Consider the following 13262-nt stretch of genomic DNA (forward strand, 5'->3'; position numbering starts at 1 on the left):
CTCTCTCTCTCTCTCTCTCACACTCACACAAACACACATACATACATTCCCTAGCTCTCTACTGATCATGGTGTGATTATCAGTGTCTTCTCAAGGTTAGCACCGGGCCTCTTCCTTAATGGAATCACATCTGATTAGATAATTAGCATGCTATTTGCATAATGCCGCTGCAATCCATTATGTCGTGGCTCAGCTCATCACACTATTCCTGTCACTTTCTCTCTCTCTCTCTCTCTCTCTGGTTTGAAAGGCACACATATCATCCTTTTACTTCCTCGTAAGCTTCCATGGTACAGGTAGGAATAATTGCACTCTTGGTCTAAGAGGTCAGAAGCTAGTTTGAGAGAGAAAAAGTGCAGGTTGTGCCATCCAACAGATGCTGGACGTGAGGACCAGAAAAAGACCAAACCAAAGTATAACAATATGTGAATGGATTGCCTCTAGAAAGGCTGAGCATCTAGGAATCTCCCCACAAGCAAGAGTAAACAGAGCACCTTTTATTTCAACAACAGCTGACAGTACCACTGGAAGGATGAGTACAGTTCCATGCAGCACAACAACAGCAAAGCAAAGGTAGGGTAAAAAGAAAGAAAGGAAAAAAAGACAACCCTCTGGCACCTCTTGACGAGGTAACAGAAGAGACCAGAAAGCGGGGACATCCCTGGAGAGAAACTTCCAACGTTTGTTCTTTTTCAGAAGAAGCCAAGCATAGAGATACAGAGAGCTGCGCCACAACAAAGAGTAACATTTGTGTATGTGATACAACACTGGGGTTACGCTTAGTGTTAGGATTTATGTTCATCTTAAGGTTATGAGTGTACAGAGTATTCAAATGTTATTGCAAACTGTGGTTTGTATATTACAAAGAAGTTAGCAGTACACTTACAGTGTAAAAAAGGACTATGCACTATAAAGGGATACTGTTTGGAAGTTGAATGACATTGTGACAAAATTACATATGACAGAGGGTATGTGGAGAGGGGGTGTCTTGTTTTGTTGAGCACCCTCTGGAGATGGCCATTTCATGCCACTAACTTGCTATTGTTTGTTGACATATGCCGGTGCCAATGTGGAGAATGGCGATCTGACTGATACAATCCCCTCAGACGCTCAAGAACATGCACCCTGGGAGTGTTCTTCAAGGGCAAATAAAAAGCTAAACCCTTAAGGTTTTATAACAGCTGCTTTCTGTGGGCCGCAGCTGTTTCTTTCACACATTCACCAACTGAATTGCCACTGTTATTCCCTGCAGAGGTATGCTACACATATACACACACACTTACACACACACACACACAACTCTTATACAACAGCGTATAAACTCTACAGCTGACTTGAAGAACGTAGGGGAACCCCAGGGCACTAGGGGGCACTAGGCATTGGATCAGGATGGCATTCATCAGACAAACGTGAAGGGGGAAGAGTACAAATAAATGTCATATTAAGTCTAGAAAAGGCTGTCTGAGTCATGGTGGTTGAATGTTGAAACTTAAATGTTCACAACAGACCATTATAAAATTGATGCTTAAAGGTTATGTTTGCTGAGAAGATTAGGCTTGAGATTTTGTGTCAGAAAATTGAAACTGAAAAGAGATTAAAAGGCGATTAATGGATTTTCTGTGGCACTAGTCTCCCGCGTCAGTTTGTAAGGCCTATTGTAATCCTGCTCACACAAAACCCTAATGTCAAAAACACACAACAGTATCTTGCACTTGAACCTGACTGAAAGCAATACAATAGCAACTACTATGACAAACCACTGTTGTGATGAAAAAATAGTGCATAGTGCATAGTGTATATTTAAACAATGTTTATATCCAAATAAATCAATATCTGTATCAATATTTAACAAACCAGTCTACTCCTTAATGGTAAATGTCTATTACTCATTCTACTGTACCAGCTAACAGCTGATCATGATACCTAGTATCATGTAATCTTTCTTTTAATGTCTTTACATTTTCCTTAACTAACTTAGTAGAAGTTTTATCAAAGTCAACTTTATTAATAAAGTTAAGGTATACCTTAATATGTGCTCTGCCTTGGAGTTGGACCCATGACCTTGGTGACCTTGACCATGACCTTGGTGTGATTGACACCTTGCCCTAGAAGTTGAGCATTTGGAGCATTGTGTGGTAGCTACTTAAAAAGGTAGTTCCATGAAACAGCACTGCTGTGATTGTGTTGAAGGTAAACATGTAGTTCAGAGTTGATTCACTTCAGAAAAAGAGAAAAGAAAGAGAGAATGGGAGAGAGAGAGAGAGAGAGAGATAATGATAGAATGTATTTCCCTGTGGAGCATGCATGCCTCTTGTGCCTCGGCTGTCAGGGACGAAAAATGGTGGCGGGGACAAAGAAAAAAAAAAACGAAGGGAAAAAAGGGAAAGGACTGGGAGGAGATGAATAAACATTTTTCAGCATCACTCAGTGCTGTTGGGATGCAAATAGAAGGGGAATGAAAGTGCTGTGGTATTAACTCAAACAGATAGGGCAGCAGGAGCCTATGTGTAATAATGTCTCCAGTCTCACAGTGGGATTTAACACTAGGAGAGAGAGAGGCAGAGAGAGAGACAGAGAGAGAGAGAGAGAGAGAGACAGAGAAAGAATTTGAGAAAGAGTAAGGAGAGAGAGAGAGAGAGAGAGAGAGAGAGAGAGAGAGAGAGAGACAGGGAGAGAAAAGAGAGAGATGGAGGAACAGCGGGAGAGTCAGGGCAAAACAGAGAGATAGAGAGGAGAGGAAGGGAGACGGTAAGAGAGAGAGGAAAAACCCAGCCGAAGCCCAGGCGAGTCCATGGTATGACAGCAGTATGACGCAGTGCCGAGGACGGGAGCGCAAGAACATCAGACAGAATTTACAGCAGTGTCTGACTGTCAGTGGGCCGCTGACTTAGCTCTGACAAAGCACTTCTGCCGCTCTTGGAAACCGAGCATGTGCAGTTCTTCTCTCTCTCTCTTTCTCTTTCTTTCTTTATCCTGCTCTCTCTCACACACACTCTGTCTCTCTCTCTATCTCTATCTTTCTCTTTCTTTCTTTCTCTCTATCTTTATCTCTCTCTTTGTATTCCACTCTGTCACACACACTCTCTCTCACCCACACTCTCTCTCTTACTCCCTCTCTCTCTCTCTAACATGCCCAGAGATCTGTGTGGACTGTGGAGAAAGACACTGCCCTAGACAGATATGTCTTTGTTCTATCTCACGCACCTCCTGAACTTAAGAGGCCAAAGGGATTTATTTATGAGCATCAGCACTCAAACGTCATAGGCTCTGGACATCAAACTGTCTGTTAGGCTAGAAGGCTGCACTCAGAAGTATTTTTGACATAGGATAGAGGTATGAGAACCATGGTATGGTTACAATTATAAAACAATTGGGTTCTAGCGCGTAATTTAGCTGTTTCTGATTGGACGAGAGACGTTCCATGCTATAGGTTATTCTTCAACATACCTACAGTTACGGGATTTTTCACAGCTAAAAATAAATCACTCCGCGATGAAACATTCGCATTGATGATAACCGTTAATTCAAAGTTTTTAAAATTCCAAACCAAGACGTTGACAATGGAACTATTTTTTGTTGCGGAGAAACAATGGCAAAATAAACCATTTTTAATCAATAACTTCGTGTTGAAATGTTAATTTGTTGACTGTAGAATTGTTTTATAAAAGCAATATAGCACTCGTGGGAGTGGGGTAGATAATCCCACGGGTGTTGTTGCCTACGCCACTCGGCCTGGCGGCCTCGGTGGCTACGGCCGAACACCACCCGTGGGATTATCCCTTACCTACCCCACTCCCACTCGAGCTATATTGCTTAGGTGCCATTCTTTCAGTTGTACGGACAACAGGACCACTAATAAATTAATATTTCAATTCATTCATATGATTAGATATAGCAACCACTAGTAGTTAAGACATAGGTTTATGCTTACAATGCATACAAATGTTTTTAACGGTTGGAAAATATCTATAAACATCTTATTGAGGGTTTATAAAGATGGATACTCATAAAAAATAAGCACCCATGACGATGGATTAAGCCTAAAGGTCATTCCTGTTGGGATGAAGCCTGTTGACTTTATAAAGCCTGTGTGATTGCCTGAGGGTCTTTTATCAATTATCTAAATTTATCTTAACATGACACTCTTCTCAAAACTGAATATGTGAAGATAATTCCTGTAAGCTTTCGTTCTTTGACAATAAATATTACCACTACTACTGCTACCACTACTGCTTCTGCTGCTGCTACTACTACAACTACTACTAATACTACTTCTACTACTACTACTGCTACAGCTACTATAACTGCTACTGCTACTTCTACTTCTAGTACTATTACCACAACCACCACTACCACTACCAATACCACTACCACTACCACTACTTCTACTTTTACTTCTGCTACTACTATTCCCGCTACTGCTACTGCTGCTGCTCCTTTTCCACACACATTGAGTAAAGCGTGTCTGGATGAAACACCAGTCAGGCCTGAAGTGCAGTGGTTCCCCCAGGGCGGGGTGAGTCGGTGCTGCCGGTAGTGGGGTAGGGGAAGTGACAGCTGACCGCAGGGGGTCTCCCCTGGTAGAACTCCACCAGCAGCGGGCTGATGCTACATCTGCTTCGTCTGAGACACTCTCTGGGGAGGAGGGGCTTGCCATGACTGGCAGCTCATTCCACAACACAGTTACTAATAATACGACTCAGTGTGTGTGTGTGTGTGTGTGTGTGTGTGTGTGTGTGTGTGTGTGTGTGTGTGTGTGTGTGTGTGTGCGTGCGGAGCTCCTGGTGTCCTCATACTTCTTTCTCTCATTTGGTCTCATGAGAGAGGACTGTGACTGTGATTGTTCAGGATGTCCTTCATCTCTCTGTTTTTGCCTTTTCTCTTCTCACTGTCATTCTCTCATACAGTGCCTTGCAAAAGGCTTCATCCTCACTGACATATGTCCTTTTTCCTGTTGCCTTACAACCTTAAATTCATTTGATTTACAAACATGTCTACAGCTTTGAAGATGCAAAAAACATTTTGTAAAACAAGCAAAATAAATGAAACCAGAAAATTTGATCGTACATAACAATGACAGTTGCATGTATTACGTGAGAAGTCCTTATACGCTTGGCACATCAAGCCATCTTCAAGGTGCTCCAGCTGCTTTGAGTTGGTTGAGTTCCGCTGGTAGATAGAGGTCTGGTGTACAGCAATCTTTAAGGTCATACCACTGACCCTCTATTGGACAGAGGTCTGGGCCTTGACTAGAACATACCAATGCATTCAAATGTTTCCCCTTAAACCAACGTTGCCTTAGCAGTATGCTCAGGGTCATTTCTGCTGGAAAAGTGAACCCCCGTTCCAGTCTCTAGAAGAGTGGAAAAGGTTTTCCTCAAGAATTTCCCTGTATTTAGCACCATCCATAATGTCTTCAATTTGACCAGTTTTCTAGTCCCTGCTGATGACAACCATCCCCACATGATGATGCTGTTACCACCATGCTTCACTGTGGGGATAGTCTTGGGGTGATAAGAGGTGTTGGGTTTGCGCCAGACATAGCATTTTCTTTGTTGGTGCTTCATGGGATGTTCAAAGTTTATAATCCAACCCTGAACTTGTACTTGTACTCAGTACTTTGTTGTACTAAGTTTTTGTTTCCGTTTCACTCCACAACTTCAGACTATTTTGAGTAGGTCCATTACATAAAATCCAACTAAAAATCCATTTCAATTACAGGTGATAATGCATCGAAACAGGAAAAACGCTAATGAGGGTAAATATTTTTGCAAGGCACTCCATTTCTCTTTTTTTCCCCCGTCTGGTTCATATACTGTATCTGTACAATTCTAAAATTCTCTCTCTCTGTTTCTGTCTCTCTGTCTCTCTGTCTCTCTGTCTCTGTCTCTGTCTCTCTGTCTCTGTCTCTCTGTCTCTCTGTCTCTCTGTCTCTGTCTCTGTCTCTGTCTCTGTCTCTGTCTCTGTCTCTGTCTCTGTCTCTCTCTCTCTCTCTCTCTCTCTCTCTCTATCTATCTCTGTCTGTCTCCTCACAATTGACTACAGCTCTAATACCTGTGGCATTCCAACAACAAAGCATACAGCAGAACCCCACAAAACTCTTCTTGCTGATTTTCAGCTCACACTGGAACCTTCACTGTAATATTCAGTAGCATGCAATGCACCAGAGAATCAGCTATTTGGAACTTTTGCTGCTAAAGTCACTTGGTACTCAGACTTCTCTTCTTCCGTCAAAGTACAATTAATTCCTTCTCGCAACACCCACAGAGCATAGCCATTAGCATGTAGCACTAAACGCAGATAAAAAGATGTAAACACACTACGCTAAACACACTTTGCACGAAGACACACACTTTGCACAAAGAGAAAAAATGTACCATGTATTCTTCACACCACAGTCAGCACAAGTAATAGAGAGGGGGAAAAGGAGGCCGTACCTTTGCTTTTGGCTACAGGGAGGAGCAGAGAAGGAGAAGAGGAGAGGATACGCAGTATCCGGAGAGCATCCAGAGGAAGAACAGAAGTGGGCCATAGAGGAAGAAAAGGAAGGAGAGAAAGCATTGTTGAGGACAAGATACACTTCAACGAGACACATCACGGAAAGCCTATTTTGCTTCCCCATCAAACATATTTAGTGAACGGCAGCACAGCAAATCAAACCAGACACTTTGAGCATGCAACAAAACACCAAAGCCTCATTACATAAGACAAAATAGCAGGAAGAGTGGGAAGAGTGTACCTTGTTCTGCCATCATCATGTGGGCGAAACCTTTGGGGGGCGGGGGGGAAAGGGGGGGGGCACAGAGAAAGAAAGGAAGAGAGAGAGACAAAGACAAAGAGAGTGAGTGAAAAAAAGAAAGCATGCACTCACCAGAACACATGATACAATATGTTCTGTATTGTGATCACATATTTCCCCCGCATAGGAAAGCATGGCACCAAACACACATGACAACAAAGCTTTCCTGTACGGAATAAAAAGCTTTCGGGAGGCATTAGGACAGGGGAAATCCCGTTTCCTCTTCCACTGACAGAAGGAGCTGAGGAAACCATGGGGAAGGCCTTAGTGCGGCTGCATTGAGGAGACTTAATGAAAATCAATTGTGTAAATACATTTACAAGCCAGAGTCATTATTCACTGTCAAAGGCAATCTACTGTAAGATTCGGGTTTCAAAGCTGGTACAGTACCTTAATAGCTAATCAATAGAATACAGTTATATTTATGTTTTTTCTCATTGTGACATATCATTATGATAGCACAGAGAGTGGCCACAAAAGGAAACCACCTCCTGACAAATCTATAGAGCTTCTGTCTCTTCTACTTGGATGATTGCACTCTTAAAACTCACCTGGGATGGTGTTGACCTCTGTGGTTCCAGTTGTAGAAAAGATACATTGGGCATAAAAGAATCAGAGAGAGAGAGAGAGAAAGGGAGATAGAGAGAAGGGAAGAGATTCGGCGTTAGAAGACACTCAAAGTTATTTTTGCATGAGGGTCTATCATGCAAACACACTGACAGTCATCACCATACACAGGGCCCTCTTTGAGGCCTGTGCATGTTCCACATGGAGTTTGGTCTCCCCTCACCACACCTCACCACACCTCCCCTCCCCACACCTCACCTCACCTGTCCCATCCTGACAACAGGAGGACAGCAGATCAACACATCAACAGCTCTTACACTCCCAGATCAAAAGAGCAACAGCTTAAACACTTCCAGATCAGCAGCTGGAAGGAGCTGGGCAGCATAAGCCCAGCTCCGGCCCAGAAGAGGAGCAGACCAGGGGCCTGTACTACGAAAGCAGGATGTTGGGGTTAGCGAGGTGTCACAACGGTGGTTCACTGACAGTGACAGTGGTCATTTATACTGCACACCTAACCTGCTCCAGAGTGCGTTATAGCCTAATTGGGAAAACCTGGGTTGACTAAAGGAGTTGATAACCACTGTCGTGACATCATTTATGCTTGACTGTAGATGTACGGGTTTGTCAAGGCAGCTGACAAAAAGATACCCTGGGTATGTTAAACTTGCTTTGTAGTGTAGGCCTCTGTACCAGAATGAGCTGCTATCTGGGCTACTCAACTTTGGTAGAAAGTGCTAAAGAAAAATACCCCACCATCTAGCGCTACCTTTACCCCCCCCCCCCCCCTCAAAGAATCGCTCCACAGTACCCATTAATCCAAGCAGGCAGCATAGCCTGTTCCCACACAGAAGGGTCATGGATTTATGATGCTGGCATGGACTTCTATCTTTTCATTATTTCTTTCTTTTCTTTTGATTTGTTGTGGTAACTCTGAGTGATCCTCTGAGTTAGTTCTCCCCTCGCTGCAGACACACACACAGGCCTCTCTCACACACAGGCCTCTGGCACGCACCACCGTCCAACTCCACCACACTCTCTACCACTTCATTAACACTCCACGACTCTGCTCCCTAAGCAGCAGCCAATCCTGTCCCGCTAAATAAAGGCTGAGGGTTGAGGCTGGCCAATCCCAAACAGCTAAACGAGGGGCTGAAGGTTCAAGCCAGCCAATCCGGTACCACTACATGAGGACTAAGGGTTGAGGCTGGCCAATTCAGCATCTCTCAAAGCAAAGGACTAAGGCTTGAGGCTAGCCAATCCCAAGATGCTAAATGACAGCTGAGGGCTGAGGCTGACCAATCCCCTGGCACTAAATAAGAGTGGCCACATCTGACTGCCCATCTGACTGCCACAGACAGAGGGCACGACTTCTGACTTCTCCACTACAACCTGCCCTCTGGTATCCCATCAAAAGAGGCCACCCATTTAGCATGGACAGAGCAGGGCACTGATGTGATATAACAAGTACCGATCTTAGAACTGAGAAAACAAACAGAGGATTTTAAGTCCACTTCCTGTAATAGAAATGTTATCAAGGGATTGTAAATTTGGAAAGAAATGCAGTTACCATAGAATATCATGGTAACCACATAGGCTGATGTTCTGTGTTTGGTCTCTAGTACAAATAGCAATTACAAGTGGGAAATTACTGGGCTCCTAATTGAGTCCGACTCCATTAAACGGACTCTGCAGTTCTTAATCAGAAATATATTGGATATTAATTTGGTTTGAAATTCTGTCTGTGCTGAGTGAGGTCTGAACATGCTGTTCCTCTTCTGGTCATCCATTTCCATTACATGGCAAAAGTTTAGTGTGTGTGTGTGTGTGTGTGTGTGTGGTTCTGTGTATAGGTATATGTGTGTGTGTGTGTGTGTGTGTGTGTGTGTGTGTGTGTGTGTGTGTGTGTATTCATTAAACATCATATTACATGGCCGACATTGGGAAGACATAACTGTAAACAAACACTGTCTGTCATATCATTCTGTCTATTTTAAGGTCAAATTTTCTAGAATGACGATCAGTGATCTACAGAGCAATATTAATTTAGCATATTTTGTTGCAACACCATTCACCAGCACCATCATGAAATATGATAAAGGACTATATAAAGTGGAACCCTGCACGACTGGCTCACCACTACTTTGATGAAAATGAATCAATAAATTACAAAAAATAAATTATCTGAATGTATATCGAACTGCTCCTGCTTGATTCTGATGTAGGGTACGGGATCTAAAATATGTTTTGGTTCTGCCGTGCAAGAAGAAGTAACATGATACACCATGTATAATTAAACATGTATCACATTCCAGTCTAGTCTTGGACAAATTAGCTACGGGCATGAGCAGCACCGACATTTGAATAGGGTGTCAGTTTTAGCATGATGTGGTTAATAAGATGCATTTAGCGCTCACGAGGAAACAACCTAAACAGAGTCAGGCATAAGCATGAGCAACGGACTAATGCTCACTCGCTCGCAAGCACAACACACCAAGCAGCCACATGGGATGACAGATTGGGCATTTGTTTAGTTGCCAACAATTTATTATTCTAATCCTCCCTAAGATTACGAGCTTTCGCAAATTATGTTGCCGTGTGGCTATCGCAATTGCCACAGAGCAAAGACCATAGGTTGCAGCTTGGGAGAACACATCTGAGGAGTTTTTAAGCCATCTGCCTGCAGAGAGAATGGGTCCAACAAACGTTGTTGTTTTCCCAGTTGAAACAGAATGTGCGTTCTCCAAACACATTTTAAATGTGCCTGATCTTTTTTTTTTTTTTTCATTCTACGTTTCTCGGGCCTGACTCAGCGAAATTATAATGACCGGAGCAAAATAGAGCTCCTCATTTTTTTAAGGTTATAATTTCCTGCGCTATAAAGGGAACGGACAGAAAAAAAACAATCCAGTGGATTTATTTTGTATTTTGTGTACAGAAGACAAACAGTGTCTGGATTACATGTTTGAGGTCCTCAATATTATCCCACATAGTGGCTGTTTCTCAGTCCATCCACATACAGTGCCTTGCCCAGTTTAAAAGGGTCTCTTTTTTATCTCTGGTGTTGATTTTACAGGTGGCCTGTGAAGCTGCTGGTCACCCCTGCCGCCCCATCACTGTTGCTTTTCCCTCCCTGCTTCCCCTGCTATCAGGTCTGTGCAGGAGTGAGCCGCTGCAAATGAGACCAAAACAAACGGCAGCCATAAATCAAGCTGAGAGGCCCATCCAGCTCACGGAACCGTAAATCCACAGCCAGAGCGAGTGCCTTTAACCAGCCAGTCAGCCTTCCGCTGACGACCAGCCACACACACACACACACACACGCACGCACATAGGGTAGTGTTTCTTAAGCAGTCGCCTCTCATCAAATATATAACCACCACGACAATGTACCAGCAGCAAACACACATACAATCGTACAACGGGTTGATTTTTACAAGCATCTGCCTCTCTAGCCCGCTCTCCCTCTCGCACTCACACTCTCTCCGACACACACAAAAAAAACACTTGCCAAAAACGGAGCACACATAATAACTAGGTGGCTTTGGTCACGCTCAGCCATTTTCTGGCTTGCCAGCTTCTCAGAGACGTGTGTGTCTGCAGTGAGAAAAACCAACCAACTCAAAGGACTCCCCACGCACGTCATGTCCAGCACGACATTCAGAAACGTGAGAAAAACACAGTTCTCACCTCTGCAGCAAATGAAGACAGCAGCTGTGAACTCTTATGTATACATTAGCACTAAATACCTAAAGCACAATCTGAATCGGTCTTTATCGTGTATGTGTGGTTTAAAAGTTGAAATAATCCCATATTATCTCATACAAACCATACATCACAAGTGTGTTTTAGGATTAGACACTACACTCAATACATTAGTTAAATAAATAAAAAAAAGAGTAAACACAGCAGTGGGTTTAATAGAAAAAATGGAGTTAAGTGTGTACCTTTAATTCCTTCCAGGTTAAAATTGCTTTTTGGAGAAGAAACAGTTGTAATTTGTTTCTATACTCACAGAATATACACATTATGGGCAATTTAACAGGATAATAGGAATGGCAAAAACATGGAATGGAAGCACAAAATAACTGGCAGTCTTCTGTTCTTATACAGTACCAAAAAAAACTCTTTAAAAAGAAAAGGGAGAGCTTACGGTTAATACAGCTCAGATAGAAAGTAAAACAAGCCAACACACAGGTCTAAAATTCACAAAAGGTAGTTTAAAGATAAACCATTTAAATCCTGCATTTCTCGTTAGGAAAAAAAAATGGGAAAAGCCTTTCCCTGAAGAAATTGTTAGGGAAATATGAAGCATTTCATCCAATCAATTTCCAGCCTGCATGGAGCGGGACGAGAGATGGAGTTATGATTGAATCCAAGGTGGAGTGGAATTCTCAGGACAAAAGGATTGTAAGATTCTAACACCTGCCATCTCGTGATTGTGTGAGAGAGTAGGTTCTAGAAAAAGCCAGTCTAGAGAGCTATCACCAGGGAGAAACCATTCATCTGAACCCACCTCGATTCAAACATGGCTTACATTAGCCACACAGTCGAAGCCAATAACATCAACTGTGAAAAGGTTCCTGTTATGAACAGGCACCAAAGTGAATTCAAATGAGAAAATTGAGGAAAACTCTGAATGTGTGAAGATATTCCAGAGGCCTAAACATGCAAAACAGGCACAGTCAACTATGTTAAGATGTCAGAATATTTCTATGACCATTAGCAGAAGCAAGAATAACACTGAAAGCATTTAAAACCTCCTCTTTACCTTCATTGCAGAACCGGCCAATGTATTCCGTCTTGGAACAATCACATAGAGGTTTCCCATCCACAACGGAACAGCTCCCTCCGTTCTCGCAGGGGTTGACAGTGCAGATGCCTTCCATGTCCAGCCGCACCTTCTGACTGCTCAGCAGCGTGGGCACTTTGCTGCCATACTTCAGGTCAGTGACCAGGCCCCTAAAGGGCGGCAGGTCTTTGACGGTGGGCAGTGTGAGGGCCGCAGGCCTGATGTCCTGCGGCACGCCGCCCAGGAAGAGGTCGCTGACGATCTTCATGTACTGGCGCAGCGGGCGCACTTCGTCAGCCTTTACCATGCCGTCCAGGCCCAGCGCGGTGCGCAGGTTGTAGCGGCTCAGCGTGGCCAGGTGCCAGCTGCTGTCATTAACGCGGCGGTCCGACACCACAGTGGTCTCGGCGCAGTCGATGCTGAACTGCAGCTGCAGCTTGCCCTCCACCACCATCAGCTGCAGGAAGTCGCAGTAGCCGCCGTCGTCGAAGTAGAGCAGCAGTGCCGTGGAGGCGTTGGTCTTGAACTGGAAGCTAAGCTCGCTGCGGGTGCTGGCGTCCCAGCGAAGGAAACGCGCCCACTGGCCGGGCTCCCCCTTGAACTCCAGGCCCAGGCAGGCACCCAGCAGAGCAGCCAGCAGGAGCTGCCGCTTCAGGGGGGCAACGAGGGGACCCATGGTGAGAGAGCTGGGTAGGAAGGGCAGGGTTATAATCCGCAACGGCAGCGAGGAACCATTGACTTCACCCTTAGGCTCATGGGGTTGGTATATTCCAAAGTATATCCAAAAGTGTTTAACCGCACCTCAAAGGTTTGGATGTATGTTTGTGTGAATGTGTGTGTATGTGTGTATGTGTGTGTTGACAGCAGGAAGGACTTCCACAAGATGACAAAATCCTTCCAAAAGAGAGACCGAGTAGATTTAAATTTGAGCAGTTTACATTGCACAATTCTCCAGCTTCCAGCAAGGGAAACCTCTCTCCCACTCCTACAAGGTAGGAACAGCAGGAGGGAAACAGGAAGTGTTATGTCAGCTTTGCTGAGGCGTATCCTCTGAGGGTGTTTACTAATATATTTATATACTAATATTTGTTTCTTTATCTGTTTATT

General features: G+C 43.9%; 1 protein-coding gene across 1 annotated transcript in view; it reads right to left on the reverse strand.

Annotated features, from left to right (window-relative positions):
* nrxn3a (neurexin 3a) overlaps window positions 1-12964 on the reverse strand; it is a gene marked incomplete at its 3' end in the record, with an annotated part of 265845 nt that extends 252881 nt beyond the window's left edge. Inside the window, exon 1 of the mRNA XM_080849565.1 lies at window positions 12084-12964. Within this exon, the coding sequence (XP_080705691.1) occupies window positions 12084-12831 (748 nt within the window). The 5' untranslated portion in view covers window positions 12832-12964. The remainder of the gene's footprint in view (window positions 1-12083) is intronic.
* Between the last annotated feature and the right edge of the window lie 298 nt (window positions 12965-13262).

The sequence above is a fragment of the Sprattus sprattus genome (assembly GCF_963457725.1).
Source record: "Sprattus sprattus genome assembly, chromosome: 13".
Classification (NCBI taxonomy): domain Eukaryota; kingdom Metazoa; phylum Chordata; class Actinopteri; order Clupeiformes; family Clupeidae; genus Sprattus; species Sprattus sprattus.